This window comes from Myxine glutinosa, chromosome 14 (genome assembly GCF_964187855.1).
Source record: "Myxine glutinosa chromosome 14, kmMyxGlut1.1, whole genome shotgun sequence".
In the NCBI taxonomy this organism is placed as follows: Eukaryota; Metazoa; Chordata; class Myxini; order Myxiniformes; family Myxinidae; genus Myxine; species Myxine glutinosa.
In genome coordinates this window covers 6,490,341-6,507,865 of record NC_136274.1, presented here as the reverse complement: position 1 = coordinate 6,507,865, position 17,525 = coordinate 6,490,341, and the positions used below count along the sequence as shown (strand labels likewise).

The window sequence follows — 17,525 nt, the reverse complement described above, 5'->3', positions numbered from 1 at the left end:
AGAAAAATATATATAATAATGTGAATGCGGGGTTGTGGTAAAATGTGTGTGTGTGTGTGTGGGGGGGGGGGGGGATGAGGGGGATGGTGGTGGTGTGTGTGTGTGTGTGTTGGGGGGGATTAGAGGGGGTGTGTGGATGTGTGTGTGGATGTGTGTGTGTGTGTGTGTGTGTGTGTGTGTATGTGGGGTGGTGGGGGGGATGGTGGTGTGTGTGTGTGTGTGTGTGTGTGTGTGTGTGTAGGGGAGATTAGGGTGTGTGTATGTGGGGATGTGCATGTGTGTGGATATGTGTGTGGGGGGGTGGGGGGGAGGATATGTGTGTGTATGTGTGTGTCTTGGGGGGGGGGTGGATATATGTGTGTGTGTGTGTGTGTGTGTGTGGGGATGTGTGTGTGTGTGGGGGGGGGGAGGTGAGGGGGATGGTGGTGGTGTGTGTGTGTGTGTGTTGGGGGGGATTAGGGGGGGGGATGTGTGTGTGTGTGTTTGTGTGGGGATGTGTGTGTGTGTGTGTATGTGGGGATGTGTGTGTGTGTGGATATGTGTGTGGGGGGGGGGGGGGGGAGGATGTGTGTGTGTATGTGTGTGTCTTGGGGGGGGGTGTGTGTCTGTGCGGGGGGGGGGGGGGGAAGTGTGTGTGTGTGTGTGTGTATTGGGGTTGTATCAAAGCATGTCCAATGAAAGGGGTTGTATGAAAGCGGGAAAGCAGAGTAAACCAGTCATCACTGCCAGCAGTTATAAAGTGGCAGTTCTAGTTATTATTATTATTATTATTATTATTATTATATATCGGTCATATCGGTGCAATCATCGGCTGCTGCCGAGAACCTCGAAATGCCAGGTATTGACCGATATATTGGTCTACCACTACTTAGTATCCATTGTAGGTACTCTTTATTATCTGCACAGATGTATCTGATACTCCGTACTGTCATGGTATCTCCCACATTGCCGAACACCTTTTCAAAGTCAATAAATAATAGGTGAAGGTTTGCATTCCATTCATTGCATTGTTTGATTGTTGCTCTTCATGTGAAGATGTGATCCCTGCATCCCCTGTTTCTCTTGAACCCAGCTTGTTCCTATTGTATGATACTATCAACAACCTATTGCATCCTGTTCATCATTATACTGCAAATCGCTCTCCTGGCAATGCACAGCTGGGTCGCTCCTCTTCAGTTCCCACATTCTGATATGGCCTCTTTCTTTGGTAGTTTGATTGTTACACCACATTTGCTTTCGGCAAGCTGGTCAAGTTTCCAATCGCATTGAGCATGTGGAGTATTATATTGATACTGCTATTCTACATTTATGTTATCCGCCCATTGGTACCGTCCGGTTCTTCAGAGTTACGATAACGTCTCATACTTCAGCCTGTTTGGTCTCGCATCAATCGGTAGATCCCTTCCTGTCCATTCTTCAATGTCATCTTGTCTGTTGTTGTTCACTTTATTCAAAACCTCCTTGAAGTGTTCTGCCCATCTTCCCCCTCTCTGAAGTGAGTGCATTTCCTTGTTTAGCTTTTACTTGATTGTTTGGTCTGTCTGTGGTTAGTTGTCTGGAGATCTTATAAACCGCCATCATATCTCCCTTCTCTCCTGCTGTCTGTTTCTTCCGCCATGTTCTCGATGTAATTTTTTTAATCTTTCTGTGCAGATTTTTTTTCACAGCTTTGTCTTGATTAAGACATTTATTTTGCAGTCCTTCCTCTATCCTCTGTGTTTTGCAATCTTCCAGTGTGTGTTTCAATTTCTTCCTCTCCTTAATTAGAATCCATGTTTGGGTGGAAATCCACAGTTTATTTTACTCTGCCTAACCCCAATCACTTTCTCTGTACAAATCGTTCATCAATTTACAAGCTTCATCTATCATTTCAAAGTGAGTGCCATTCCCTTCTTCTTTCACCGGAAGAAGCAGCCGTTTGTAGCGAATGGGACAGATGGCTCGACGTTTGGATGAAAGATGTGCACAGTTCAAGCAAAGTTTTTCGTTCTTTGTAGTTTGACATTCAGGGACATTGCATCACAAACTGACAGGATAGCTGAGAGCTTGCAAATCCACCTTAGGCTATGAGCCAAGGGGGTTGGTCGGTACCATACAGATGGAGTAAGGCTCATTGTGATTTTTAGCAAGATATATGTCCCTAGATATGAAAAAAAGTGATAGCAGTGTATAACTCTCGGCCATCTCTGTGTTATCACCCGAAATATTATTATACGCCCGCTTCGCTTTGCCAAAAAATGTGATATTTGCTAAAATTGGAATAAATATATGTTTTTAAGGACCACAGAGTGCCAATAATTTGCATACTGGATGCCAACTAATATGGTAATAGAAAATAGAACATTTGTGGGGGTTATTTATCAAAATATTGATATAATGACAAAAAATATGTTAAATTTAGTGAAAAAGTGGTCGAAATCGCTTCGAGTTCAGAATTCACATTGTACATTTCCTCTGGTAGAAGATCACTGGAATCTCCTTGTCTGTCACCGATTTAGCGATGTCAAGAATAGGGGAGTGATCTCTTACTTGAGCAGCATTTATTAGGGTTTTCCATGATTCAAAACTTTGTGGACTGGTAAGTTGTTCATTTGGATCAATACTCAATGATTCCTTGTGAATGATACAATGTCTTCCAGTTGGCACTTCGGCCTCATCTCTGGTTTGTTCTTCCATTGCGATTGTACGAGCAATACTGGGCAAGCACTAACACCACCACCACCACATTACCTGGAATGACAAAAGGAAATAACAATTTAGTTGGGTAATACAGATGCAAATACAGTAATGTTTAACCCTTTAGCACCTATAATATCAAAATTAGGGGGTATGGTTGAACATATTTTGAACTTTACCAAAATATGTGCCCCAAACAACCACCATATTACAAGGTAATGATATATTCCAATGCAGTGGTTCCTTGTGAAGATTTTGAGGGGTCAAATGTTACTCTGGGAGTTTTCATTTTTGAAATATTGACAAAAATGTACAATGTGAATTCTGAACTCGAAGCGATTTCGACCACTTTTTCACTAAATTTAACATATTTTTTGTCATTATATCAAAAATTTGATAAATAACCCCCACAAATGTTCTATATTTCTATTACTACATTAGTTGGCATCCAGTATGCAAATTATTGGCACTCTGTGGTCCTTAAAAACATATTTATTCCAATTTTAGCAAATATCACATTTTTTGGCGAAGCGAAGCGGGCGTATAATAATATTTCGGGTGATAACACAGAGATGGCCGAGAGTTATACACTGCTATCACTTTTTTTTCATATCTAGGGACATATATCTTGCTAAAAATCACAATGAGCCTTACTCCATCTGTATGGTACCGACCGGTCAATTTGGGGGGTCTGGCTCATAGCCTACCTTCAAGGTCTGTAATTTTGATTCCTATTTAATTCCTGACACAACTGTAAACTGTCATCCTGGTAAATGCAGGCAGTTTATTGAGTCAGTGAAGGTGTCGTCCATCAAAAGTGTTAAGCCGGCTGTCCCATATCCCAACATAAGCTTAAATGGATGTTAAAGCTAAACTGCATCTTCAAAAAAGAGTAGCCATCCTGTGACTACCCTGGTCAGATTTCAAATTATTTTCGGACTACGTAACCGCTGCCCTGTGGTGCAATCATTGCTTACTTTAAAAATGCTCACAGCTACCACCACACTTCATGGCACACATAATGGTTAGCATGTTTGCACCGAATCTGGGAGGTCGGCTGTTCCATTCCGACCCGGCCGAGTCATACCAAAGACTTTAAAAATTGGACGTGCTGCTTCCTTTCTTGACAATCGGCATTTGAAAAGGATACATTATGGAAAAACCCCATAGGTTGGCTTCCATTGGGGAGGAGGAAATTCTTCCTTTTTCCCCCATTTTCATTTTTTTTTTACATTTCAGAAAATCTGGTATACCAATGAGGTACTTTGTTTTTGTATACGAAATATAAGTTGATGTAAGGTCAGGTGACAGTGGGTAAAAAGTCACCAGATTAATATCCTTAAGGTGTAACCCTCAATTCAGAATATGTAATGAAACAACTTGTGCAAATAAGAATGAATTGTTTTTCTCTAAAAGTACTCTCAAACGTAGGGAGAGCAGGGGTTCCCAAACCCAAGGTCGTGACCCGAACTTGAAAACCCCCTCAAAATCCACGTTTTTGAGTGTGGGGTTTCATGTCTAAAGTGTTTTCTTCGACAATCTTTTATCATAGGCACCGGTACCGCGAGGCGAATGTGATTCCAAACTTTGGGAACCACTGACTTTCACATTCCCAATGCTTAGCTTGGTTTTAGGAAGACGTTTCAATGTGTATATGAGGCATCACATTAATTTATATAGAGACTTGAGTTTATCATTGTGTGGTGAAGTTTCATGGAGATGTTCCTGATAACGTTGATGCCTTATGAAGAGACCTCAGACATCTTGAACTATAGTTCCTCTCTCTACCAGGTGCCTTTGATGAGACCTCACCTTTCTCTTCCTAGATGGGACACGGCTGGTCAAGAACGCTTCAAGTGTATCGCATCTGCATACTACAGGGCAGCACAAGGTATGTAGACTGTCCAAACGGAGCCTCTTGAAACCCTGTGAACACGATGTTTGATTCCTTCTGACAAAACGTCACTGGGGAAACACCAATAGCGTCAGTTTGATGATTGTAAAATGGAGAATTGCTTTGTGTGATGTATCGTGTTCACGTTTTGCAGTGCTATTGGTCGCCTTCGATTTGTCCGACATTGAAAGCTTGGACCACTCCAGGTGAGTTATGCCTCGTTAATGTGTGTACCACTTTCCTCATCTTACTGTTATTGGACAAACTGATAAAAGTTAAACAGGAGGCATGCTGATAACTGATTAAAGATAAACAGGAGACATGTTGATAACAGATTAAAGATGAACAGGAGACATGCTGATAACAGATTAAAGTTAAGCAGGAGGCATGCTGATGACGGATTAAAGATAAACAGGAGACATGCTGATAACGGATTAAAGATAAACAGGAGACATGTTGATAACAGATTAAAGATAAACAGGAGACATGCTGATAACAGATTAAAGTTAAGCAGGAGGCATGCTGATGACGGATTAAAGATAAACAGGAGGCATGCTGATAACCGATTAAAGATAAACAGGAGACATGTTGATAACAGATTAAAGATAAACAGGAGACATGCTGATAACAGATTAAAGTTAAGCAGGAGGCATGCTGATGACGGATTAAAGATAAACAGGAGGCATGCTGATAACCGATTAAAGATAAACAGGAGGCATGCTGATAACCGATTAAAGATAAACAGGAGGCATGCTGATAACCGATTAAAGATAAACAGGAGGCATGCTGATAACAGATTAAAGTTAAGCAGGAGGCATGCTGATGACGGATTAAAGATAAACAGGAGGCATGCTGATAACCGATTAAAGATAAACAGGAGGCATGCTGATAACCGATTAAAGATAAACAGGAGGCATGCTGATAACCGATTAAAGATAAACAGGAGACATGCTGATAACGGATTAAAGATAAACAGGAGACATGTTGATAACAGATTAAAGATAAACAGGAGACATGCTGATAACAGATTAAAGTTAAGCAGGAGGCATGCTGATGACGGATTAAAGATAAACAGGAGGCATGCTGATAACCGATTAAAGATAAACAGGAGACATGTTGATAACAGATTAAAGATAAACAGGAGACATGCTGATAACAGATTAAAGTTAAGCAGGAGGCATGCTGATGACGGATTAAAGATAAACAGGAGGCATGCTGATAACCGATTAAAGATAAACAGGAGGCATGCTGATAACCGATTAAAGATAAACAGGAGGCATGCTGATAACGGATTAAAGATAAACAGGAGGCATGCTGATAACTGATTAAAGATAAACAGGAGACATGTTGATAACAGATTAAAGATAAACAGGAGACATGCTGATAACAGATTAAAGTTAAGCAGGAGGCATGCTGATGACGGATTAAAGATAAACAGGAGACATGCTGATGACGGATTAAAGATAAACAGGAGACATGCTGATAACCGATTAAAGATAAACAGGAGACATGCTGATAACGGATTAAAGATAAACAGGAGGCATGCTGATAACTGATTAAAGATAAACAGGAGACATGTTGATAACAGATTAAAGATAAACAGGAGACATGCTGATAACAGATTAAAGTTAAGCAGGAGGCATGCTGATGACGGATTAAAGATAAACAGGAGACATGCTGATGACGGATTAAAGATAAACAGGAGACATGCTGATAACGGATTAAAGATAAACAGGAGACATGCTGATAACCGATTAAAGATAAACAGGAGGCATGCTGATAACGGATTAAATATAAACAGGAGGCATGCTGATAACAGATTAAATATAAACAGGAGACATGCTGATAACGGATTAAAGATAAACAGGAGACATGCTGATAACGGATTAAAGATAAACAGGAGACATGCTGATAACGGATTAAAGATAAACAGGAGACATGCTGATAACAAATTAAAGATAAACAGGAGACATGCTGATAACGGATTAAAGATAAACAGGAGACATGCTGATAACAGATTAAAGATAAACAGGAGACATGCTGATAACAGATTAAAGATAAACAGGAGGCATGCTGATAAAAGATTAAAGCTAAACAGGTGACATGCTGATGACGGATTAAAGATAAACAGGAGACATGCTGATGACGGATTAAAGATAAACAGGAGACATGCTGATAACAGATTAAAGATAAACAGGAGACATGTTGATAACAGATTAAAGCTAAACAGGAGACATGCTGATGACGGATTAAAGATAAACAGGAGACATGCTGATGACGGATTAAAGATAAACAGGAGACATGCTGATAACAGATTAAAGTTAAACAGGAGACATGCTGATGACGGATGAAAGTTAAACAGGAGACATGCTGATAACAGACTAAAGATAAACAGGAGACATGCTGATGATGGATTAAAGATAAACAGGAGACATGCTGATAACGGATTAAAGATAAACAGGAGGCATGCTGATAACAGATTAAAGATAAACAGGAGACATGCTGATAACAGATTAAAGTTAAGCAGGAGGCATGCTGATGACGGATTAAAGATAAACAGGAGACATGCTGATGACGGATTAAAGATAAACAGGAGACATGCTGATAACGGATTAAAGATAAACAGGAGACATGCTGATAACCGATTAAAGATAAACAGGAGGCATGCTGATAACCGATTAAAGATAAACAGGAGGCATGCTGATAACGGATTAAAGATAAACAGGAGGCATGCTGATAACGGATTAAAGATAAACAGGAGGCATGCTGATAACTGATTAAAGATAAACAGGAGACATGTTGATAACAGATTAAAGATAAACAGGAGACATGCTGATAACAGATTAAAGTTAAGCAGGAGGCATGCTGATGACGGATTAAAGATAAACAGGAGACATGCTGATGACGGATTAAAGATAAACAGGAGACATGCTGATAACGGATTAAAGATAAACAGGAGACATGCTGATAACCGATTAAAGATAAACAGGAGGCATGCTGATAACGGATTAAATATAAACAGGAGGCATGCTGATAACAGATTAAAGATAAACAGGAGACATGCTGATAACGGAGTAAAGATAAACAGGAGACATGCTGATAACGGATTAAAGATAAACAGGAGACATGCTGATAACGGATTAAAGATAAACAGGAGACATGCTGATAACGGATTAAAGATAAACAGGAGACATGCTGATAACGGATTAAAGATAAACAGGAGACATGCTGATAACAAATTAAAGATAAACAGGAGACATGCTGATAACGGATTAAAGATAAACAGGAGACATGCGGATAACAGATTAAAGATAAACAGGAGACATGCTGATGACGGATGAAAGTTAAACAGGAGACATGCTGATAACAGACTAAAGATAAACAGGAGACATGCTGATGACGGATTAAAGATAAACAGGAGACATGCTGATAACGGATTAAAGATAAACAGGAGGCATGCTGATAACAGATTAAAGATAAACAGGAGACATGCTGATGACGGATTAAAGATAAACAGGAGACATGCTGATGACGGATTAAAGATAAACAGGAGACATGCTGATGACGGATTAAAGATAAACAGGAGACATGCTGATGACGGATTAAAGATAAACAGGAGACATGCTGATTGTTACGGATTCATCACTTCCGCTGTTGTGGTTTTCATCCACTTGAAACATTTCTGGTTCCATGTATTATTATTATTGTGGTTTGAGGGAAATGGCGGTTATTGTTATCGAAAAGTAAAAAGGTTAAGGTTTTAAATGAAACCGGAACCGGACGACGATGAAGCGGAAGGAGAGAAAAAATGGCGGAGCGAATGAGTCGGACAAGAAAGCCGAGTTGCTCCGGGTTCTGAAGCGAACGTTGGCGAGCCAGAGTCACAAGTGAACTTTCGGGTTTCCAGGAGAGGAATTCCTACGACGGAGTTGTCACCGCTGTGACCGGTCAACCTGCATGTCAGGTTTTGCGATCGATTCAGGAGAGAATCATCGCCGTACCGTGCGCAACAAGACCGGGTCGTCGGCCATTTTGACTCGGATTTGTGCTTCGCTCGCGGTTTCGTTTCTTTTCGACCATTCTCACCGCATTCAGACGTCGAACTGGGGCGTGTGTGTGACGTGGATTTGGAAGGCTAATTCGTCCATACCCGAGGGTGTGATCTCTCGGTCGCCTGCAGGGCGCCTTTGGATTTCCCAGTCGCCTTGAGGGCGACTTTGTACAGCTTCGGCTGTGTGACTGCCCTGGCCATCCGCACGGGATTCTGGTCGTTTGGACATCGTTCTAGCGATCGCTGGAGCAAATCAACTATGTCTTGGAGCCGGGAATAAGAGACATTGGGGAATGTTCTTGTTACACTCACTTGGAGCACAGTGAGTTATATATTGCAAAACTGATGGCACCATCATACTAATAGGACATATTGATTGTGCTTTTGAATACTATTGTTGTTGTACCGTTATTCTTGTGTGATCTCAATACAATATTTGTTTGTGAGTAACAATTGGGGTGGCTTCTCCATTGATCTTTGACACACATAATAACACATTTTTCTGCCGTGACTCCTCTCGGGGCTCGGAGGTACACCATGACCAGGGGGTCGGGGAGGAGCACGTAACACTGATAACGGATGAAAGTTAAACAGGAGACATGCTGATAACGGATTAAAGATAAACAGGAGACATGCTGATAACGGATTAAAGTTAAACAGGAGACATGCTGATAATGGATTAAAGATAAACAGGAGACATGCTGATAACAGATTTAAGTTAAGCAGGAGACATGCTGATAACAGATTAAAGTTAAGCAGGAGACATGCTGATAATGGATTAAAGATGAACAGGAGGCATGTTGGAACAACATACATGTGGATTTTAGGTGCTTAACATTAGCGGCAGTGAGAAACAGTGAGGTCTAAACACAGTGCAGCTGTTCACATTACTGATCAAGCTCTTGCTCTGGCTGGGAAGGGAATGCGAATGCACATGTTTAACATTAATCAGTGATCAGCATGTCTCCTGTTTAACTTTAATCTGTTATCAGCATGTCTCCTGTTTATCTTTAATCTGTTATCAGCATGTCTCCTGTTTATCTTTAATCCGTTATCAGCATGTCTCCTGTTTAACTTTAATCCGTTATCTGCATGCCTCCTGTTTAACTTTAATCCATTATCAGCATGTCTCCTGCTTAGCTTTAATCCATTATCAGCATGTCTCCTGTTTATCTTTAATCCATTATCAGCATGTCTCCTGTTTAACTTTAATCCGTTATCACCATGTCTCCTGTTTAACTTTAATCTGTTATCAGCATGTCTCCTGCTTAGCTTTAATCCATTATCAGCATGTCTCCTGTTTATCTTTAATCCATTATCAGCATGTCTCCTGTTTAACTTTAATCCGTTATCAGCATGTCTCCTGTTTAACTTTAATCTGTTATCAGCATGCCTCCTGTTTAACTTTAATCTGTTATCGGCATGCCTCCCGTTTATCTTTAATCCGTTATCAGCATGTCTCCTGTTTAACTTTAATCCGTTATCAGCATGTCACCTCTTTAACTTTAATCCGTTATCAGCATGTCTCCTGTTTATCTTTAATCCGTTATCAGCATGTCACCTCTTTAACTTTAATCCGTTATTAGCATGTCTCCTGTTTATCTTTAATCCGTTATCAGAATGTATCCTGTTTAACTTTAATCCATTATCAGCATGTCTCCTGTTTATCTTTAATCAGTTATCAACATGTCTCCTGTTTAACTTTAATCCGTTATCAGCATGTCTCCTGTTTAACTTTAATCCGTTATCAGCATGTCACCTCTTTAACTTTAATCCGTTATCAGCATGTCTCCTGTTTATCTTTAATCCGTTATCAGCATGTCACCTCTTTAACTTTAATCCGTTATTAGCATGTCTCCTGTTTATCTTTAATCCGTTATCAGAATGTATCCTGTTTAACTTTAATCCATTATCAGCATGTCTCCTGTTTATCTTTAATCAGTTATCAACATGTCTCCTGTTTAACTTTAATCTGTTATCAGCATGTCTTCTGTTTAACTTTAATCCGTTATCAGCATGTCTCCTGTTTATCTTTAATCCGTTATCAGCATGTCTTCTGTTTAACTTTAATCCGTTATCAGCATGCCTCCTGTTTATCTTTAATCCGTTATCAGCATGTCTCCTGTTTATCTTTAATCCGTTATCAGCATGTCTCCTGTTTAACTTTAATCCGTTATCAGCATGTCTCCTGTTTATCTTTAATCCGTTATCAGCATGTCCCCTGTTTATCTTTAATCCGTTATCAGCATGTCTCCTGTTTATCTTTAATCCGTTATCAGCATGTCTCCTGTTTATCTTTAATCCGTTATCAGCATGTCTTCTGTTTAACTTTAATCCGTTATCAGCATGTCTCCTGTTTAACTTTAATCCGTTATCAGCATGCCTCCTGTTTATCTTTAATCCGTTATCAGCATGTCTCCTGTTTAACTTTAATCCGTTATCAGCATGTCTCCTGTTTATCTTTAATCCGTTATCAGCATGTCTTCTGTTTAACTTTAATCCGTTATCAGCATGTCTCCTGTTTAACTTTAATCCAGTATCAGCATGTCCCCTGTTTATCTTTAATCCATTATCAGCATGTCTCCTGTTTAACTTTAATCTGTTATCAGCATGTCTCCTGTTTATCTTTAATCCGTTATCAGCATGTCTCCTGTTTAACTTTAATCCGTTATCAGCATGTCTCCTGTTTAACTTTAATCCATTATCAGCATGTCTCCTGTTTATCTTTAATCAGTTATCAACATGTCTCCTGTTTAACTTTAATCCGTTATCAGCATGTCTTCTGTTTAACTTTAATCCGTTATCAGCATGTCTCCTGTTTATCTTTAATCCGTTATCAGCATGTCTTCTGTTTAACTTTAATCCGTTATCAGCATGCCTCCTGTTTATCTTTAATCCGTTATCAGCATGTCTCCTGTTTAACTTTAATCCGTTATCAGCATGTCTCCTGTTTATCTTTAATCAGTTATCAACATGTCTCCTGTTTAACTTTAATCCGTTATCAGCATGTCTTCTGTTTAACTTTAATCCGTTATCAGCATGTCTCCTGTTTATCTTTAATCCGTTATCAGCATGTCTTCTGTTTAACTTTAATCCGTTATCAGCATGCCTCCTGTTTATCTTTAATCCGTTATCAGCATGTCTCCTGTTTAACTTTAATCCGTTATCAGCATGTCTCCTGTTTATCTTTAATCCGTTATCAGCATGTCCCCTGTTTATCTTTAATCCGTTATCAGCATGTCTCCTGTTTATCTTTAATCCGTTATCAGCATGTCTCCTGTTTATCTTTAATCCGTTATCAGCATGTCTTCTGTTTAACTTTAATCCGTTATCAGCATGTCTCCTGTTTAACTTTAATCCAGTATCAGCATGTCCCCTGTTTATCTTTAATCCATTTATCAGCATGTCTCCTGTTTATCTTTAATCCGTTATCAGCATGTCTCCTGTTTAACTTTAATCCGTTATCAGCATGCCTCCTGTTTATCTTTAATCCGTTATCAGCATGTCTCCTGTTTAACTTTAATCCGTTATCAGCATGTCTCCTGTTTATCTTTAATCCGTTATCAGCATGTCTTCTGTTTAACTTTAATCCGTTATCAGCATGTCTCCTGTTTAACTTTAATCCAGTATCAGCATGTCCCCTGTTTATCTTTAATCCATTATCAGCATGTCTCCTGTTTAACTTTAATCTGTTATCAGCATGTCTCCTGTTTATCTTTAATCCGTTATCAGCATGTCTCCTGTTTAACTTTAATCCGTTATCAGCATGTCTCCTGTTTAACTTTAATCCGTTATCAGCATGTCTCCTGTTTATCTTTAATCCGTTATCAGCATGTCTTCTGTTTAACTTTAATCCGTTATCAGCATGTCTCCTGTTTAACTTTAATCCAGTATCAGCATGTCTCCTGTTTAACTTTAATCCAGTATCAGCATGTCTCCTGTTTAACTTTAATCCAGTATCAGCATGTCTCCTGTTTATCTTTAATCCATTATCAGCATGTCTCCTGTTTATCTTTAATCCGTTATCAGCATGTCTCCTGTTTAACTTTAATCCGTTATCAGCATGTCTCCTGTTTATCTTTAATCAGTTATCAACATGTCTCCTGTTTAACTTTAATCCGTTATCAGCATGTCTCCTGTTTATCTTTAATCCGTTATCAGCATGTCTCCTGTTTATCTTTAATCCGTTATCAGCATGTATCCTGTTTATCTTTAATCCGTTATCAGCATGTCTTCTGTTTATCTTTAATCCGTTATCAGCATGTCTTCTGTTTAACTTTAATCAGTTATCAGCATGTCTCCTGTTTATCTTTAATCAGTTATCAACATGTCTCCTGTTTAACTTTAATCTGTTATCAGCATGTCTCCTGTTTATCTTTAATCAGTTATCAACATGTCTCCTGTTTAACTTTAATCCGTTATCAGCATGTCTCCTGTTTAACTTTAATCCGTTATCTGCATGCCTCCTCTTTAACTTTAAACCATTATCAGCATGTCTCCTGTTTAACTTTAATCCATTATCAGCATGTCTCCTGTTTAACTTTAATCCGTTATCAGCATGTCTCCTGTTTAACTTTAATCCGTTATCTGCATGCCTCCTCTTTAACTTTAATCCGTTATCAGCATGTCTCCTGTTTAACTTTAATCCGTTATCTGCATGCCTCCTCTTTAACTTTAAACCATTATCAGCATGCCTCCTGTTTAAATTGAATCAGTTATCAGCATGTCTCCTGTTTATCTTTAATCCAGTATCAGCATGTATTTTGTTTTTCTTTAATCCGTTATCAGCATGTCTCCTGTTTAACTTTAATCCATTATCAGCATGTCTCCTGTTTAACTTTAATCCGTTATCAGCATGTCTCCTGTTTATCTTTAATCCGTTATCTGCATGCCTCCTGCTTAGCTTTAAACCATTATCAGCATGTCTCCTGTTTAACTTTAATCCGTTATCTGCATGCCTCCTGTTTAAATTGAATCAGTTATCAGCATGTCTCCTGTTTATCTTTAATCCGTTATCAGCATGTCTCCTGTTTAACTTTAATCCGTTATCAGCATGCCTCCTGTTTATCTTTAATCCGTTATCAGCATGTCTCCTGTTTAACTTTAATCCGTTATCAGCATGTCTCCTGTTTATCTTTAATCCGTTATCAGCATGTCTTCTGTTTAACTTTAATCCGTTATCAGCATGTCTCCTGTTTAACTTTAATCCAGTATCAGCATGTCCCCTGTTTATCTTTAATCCATTATCAGCATGTCTCCTGTTTAACTTTAATCTGTTATCAGCATGTCTCCTGTTTATCTTTAATCCGTTATCAGCATGTCTCCTGTTTAACTTTAATCCGTTATCAGCATGTCTCCTGTTTAACTTTAATCCATTATCAGCATGTCTCCTGTTTATCTTTAATCAGTTATCAACATGTCTCCTGTTTAACTTTAATCCGTTATCAGCATGTCTTCTGTTTAACTTTAATCCGTTATCAGCATGTCTCCTGTTTATCTTTAATCCGTTATCAGCATGTCTTGTTTAACTTTAATCCGTTATCAGCATGCCTCCTGTTTATCTTTAATCCATTATCAGCATGTCTCCTGTTTAACTTTAATCCGTTATCAGCATGTCTCCTGTTTATCTTTAATCAGTTATCAACATGTCTCCTGTTTAACTTTAATCCGTTATCAGCATGTCTTCTGTTTAACTTTAATCCGTTATCAGCATGTCTCCTGTTTATCTTTAATCCGTTATCAGCATGTCTTCTGTTTAACTTTAATCCGTTATCAGCATGCCTCCTGTTTATCTTTAATCCGTTATCAGCATGTCTCCTGTTTAACTTTAATCCGTTATCAGCATGTCTCCTGTTTATCTTTAATCCGTTATCAGCATGTCCCCTGTTTATCTTTAATCCGTTATCAGCATGTCTCCTGTTTATCTTTAATCCGTTATCAGCATGTCTCCTGTTTATCTTTAATCCGTTATCAGCATGTCTTCTGTTTAACTTTAATCCGTTATCAGCATGTCTCCTGTTTAACTTTAATCCAGTATCAGCATGTCCCCTGTTTATCTTTAATCCATTTATCAGCATGTCTCCTGTTTATCTTTAATCCGTTATCAGCATGTCTCCTGTTTAACTTTAATCCGTTATCAGCATGCCTCCTGTTTATCTTTAATCCGTTATCAGCATGTCTCCTGTTTAACTTTAATCCGTTATCAGCATGTCTCCTGTTTATCTTTAATCCGTTATCAGCATGTCTTCTGTTTAACTTTAATCCGTTATCAGCATGTCTCCTGTTTAACTTTAATCCAGTATCAGCATGTCCCCTGTTTATCTTTAATCCATTATCAGCATGTCTCCTGTTTAACTTTAATCTGTTATCAGCATGTCTCCTGTTTATCTTTAATCCGTTATCAGCATGTCTCCTGTTTAACTTTAATCCGTTATCAGCATGTCTCCTGTTTAACTTTAATCCGTTATCAGCATGTCTCCTGTTTATCTTTAATCCGTTATCAGCATGTCTTCTGTTTAACTTTAATCCGTTATCAGCATGTCTCCTGTTTAACTTTAATCCAGTATCAGCATGTCTCCTGTTTAACTTTAATCCAGTATCAGCATGTCTCCTGTTTAACTTTAATCCAGTATCAGCATGTCTCCTGTTTATCTTTAATCCATTATCAGCATGTCTCCTGTTTATCTTTAATCCGTTATCAGCATGTCTCCTGTTTAACTTTAATCCGTTATCAGCATGTCTCCTGTTTATCTTTAATCAGTTATCAACATGTCTCCTGTTTAACTTTAATCCGTTATCAGCATGTCTCCTGTTTATCTTTAATCCGTTATCAGCATGTCTCCTGTTTATCTTTAATCCGTTATCAGCATGTATCCTGTTTATCTTTAATCCGTTATCAGCATGTCTTCTGTTTATCTTTAATCCGTTATCAGCATGTCTTCTGTTTAACTTTAATCAGTTATCAGCATGTCTCCTGTTTATCTTTAATCAGTTATCAACATGTCTCCTGTTTAACTTTAATCTGTTATCAGCATGTCTCCTGTTTATCTTTAATCAGTTATCAACATGTCTCCTGTTTAACTTTAATCCGTTATCAGCATGTCTCCTGTTTAACTTTAATCCGTTATCTGCATGCCTCCTCTTTAACTTTAAACCATTATCAGCATGTCTCCTGTTTAACTTTAATCCATTATCAGCATGTCTCCTGTTTAACTTTAATCCGTTATCAGCATGTCTCCTGTTTAACTTTAATCCGTTATCTGCATGCCTCCTCTTTAACTTTAATCCGTTATCAGCATGTCTCCTGTTTAACTTTAATCCGTTATCTGCATGCCTCCTCTTTAACTTTAAACCATTATCAGCATGCCTCCTGTTTAAATTGAATCAGTTATCAGCATGTCTCCTGTTTATCTTTAATCCAGTATCAGCATGTATTTTGTTTTTCTTTAATCCGTTATCAGCATGTCTCCTGTTTAACTTTAATCCATTATCAGCATGTCTCCTGTTTAACTTTAATCCGTTATCAGCATGTCTCCTGTTTATCTTTAATCCGTTATCTGCATGCCTCCTGCTTAGCTTTAAACCATTATCAGCATGTCTCCTGTTTAACTTTAATCCGTTATCTGCATGCCTCCTGTTTAAATTGAATCAGTTATCAGCATGTCTCCTGTTTATCTTTAATCCAGTATCAGCATGCCTCCTGTTTATCTTTAATCCATTGTCAGCATGTCACCTGTTTAACTTTAATCCGTTATCTGCATGCCTCCTGTTTATCTTTAATCCGTTATCAGCATGTCTCCTGTTTATCTTTAATCCGTTATCAGCATGTCTCCTGTTTAACTTTAATCCGTTATCAGCATGTCTCCTGTTTATCTTTAATCCGTCATCAGCATGTCTCCTGTTTATCTTTAATCCGTTATCAACATGTCTCCTGTTTAACTTTAATCCATTATCAACATGTCTCCTGTTTAACTGAAATCCATTATCAGCATGTCTCCTGTTTAACTTTAATCCGTTATCAGCATGTCTCCTGTTTATCTTTAATCAGTTATCAACATGTCTCCTGTTTAACTTTAATCCGTTATCAGCATGTCTCCTGTTTATCTTTAATCCGTTATCAGCATGTCTCCTGTTTATCTTTAATCCGTTATCAGCATGTATCCTGTTTATCTTTAATCCGTTATCAGCATGTCTCCTGTTTATCTTTAATCCGTTATCAGCATGTCTTCTGTTTAACTTTAATCAGTTATCAGCATGTCTCCTGTTTATCTTTAATCAGTTATCAACATGTCTCCTGTTTAACTTTAATCTGTTATCAGCATGTCTCCTGTTTATCTTTAATCAGTTATCAACATGTCTCCTGTTTAACTTTAATCCGTTATCAGCATGTCTCCTGTTTATCTTTAATCCGTTATCAGCATGTCTTCTGTTTAACTTTAATCAGTTATCAGCATGTCTCCTGTTTATCTTTAATCAGTTATCAACATGTCTCCTGTTTAACTTTAATCCGTTATCAGCATGTCTCCTGTTTATCTTTAATCCGTTATCAGCATGTCTCCTGTTTATCTTTAATCCGTTATCAGCATGTCTCCTGTTTAACTTTAATCCGTTATCAGCATGTCTTCTGTTTATCTTTAATCTGTTATCAGCATGTCTCCTGTTTATCTTTAATCCGTTATCAGCATGTCTTCTGTTTAACTTTAATCCGTTATCAGCATGTCTTCTGTTTATCTTTAACCCGTTATCAGCATGTCTCCTGTTTAACTTTAATCCGTTATCAGCATGTCTTCTGTTTATCTTTAATCAGTTATCAGCATGTCTCCTGTTTAACTTTAATCCGTTATCAGCATGTATCCTCTTTAACTTTAATCCGTTATCAGCATGTCTCCTGTTTATCTTTAATCA

The 17,525-nt window shown here is 38.3% G+C and overlaps 1 protein-coding gene across 1 annotated transcript in view; it reads left to right on the top strand.

The window, feature by feature from the left end:
- LOC137439397 (ras-related protein Rab-36) overlaps positions 1 to 17,525 on the top strand; it is a 60,450-nt gene that overhangs the window by 25,347 nt on the left and 17,578 nt on the right. The window contains exons 6-7 of the mRNA XM_068135120.2: positions 4,503 to 4,567; positions 4,725 to 4,776. Of these exons, the coding sequence (XP_067991221.1) occupies positions 4,503 to 4,567; positions 4,725 to 4,776 (117 nt within the window). The remainder of the gene's footprint in view (positions 1 to 4,502; positions 4,568 to 4,724; positions 4,777 to 17,525) is intronic.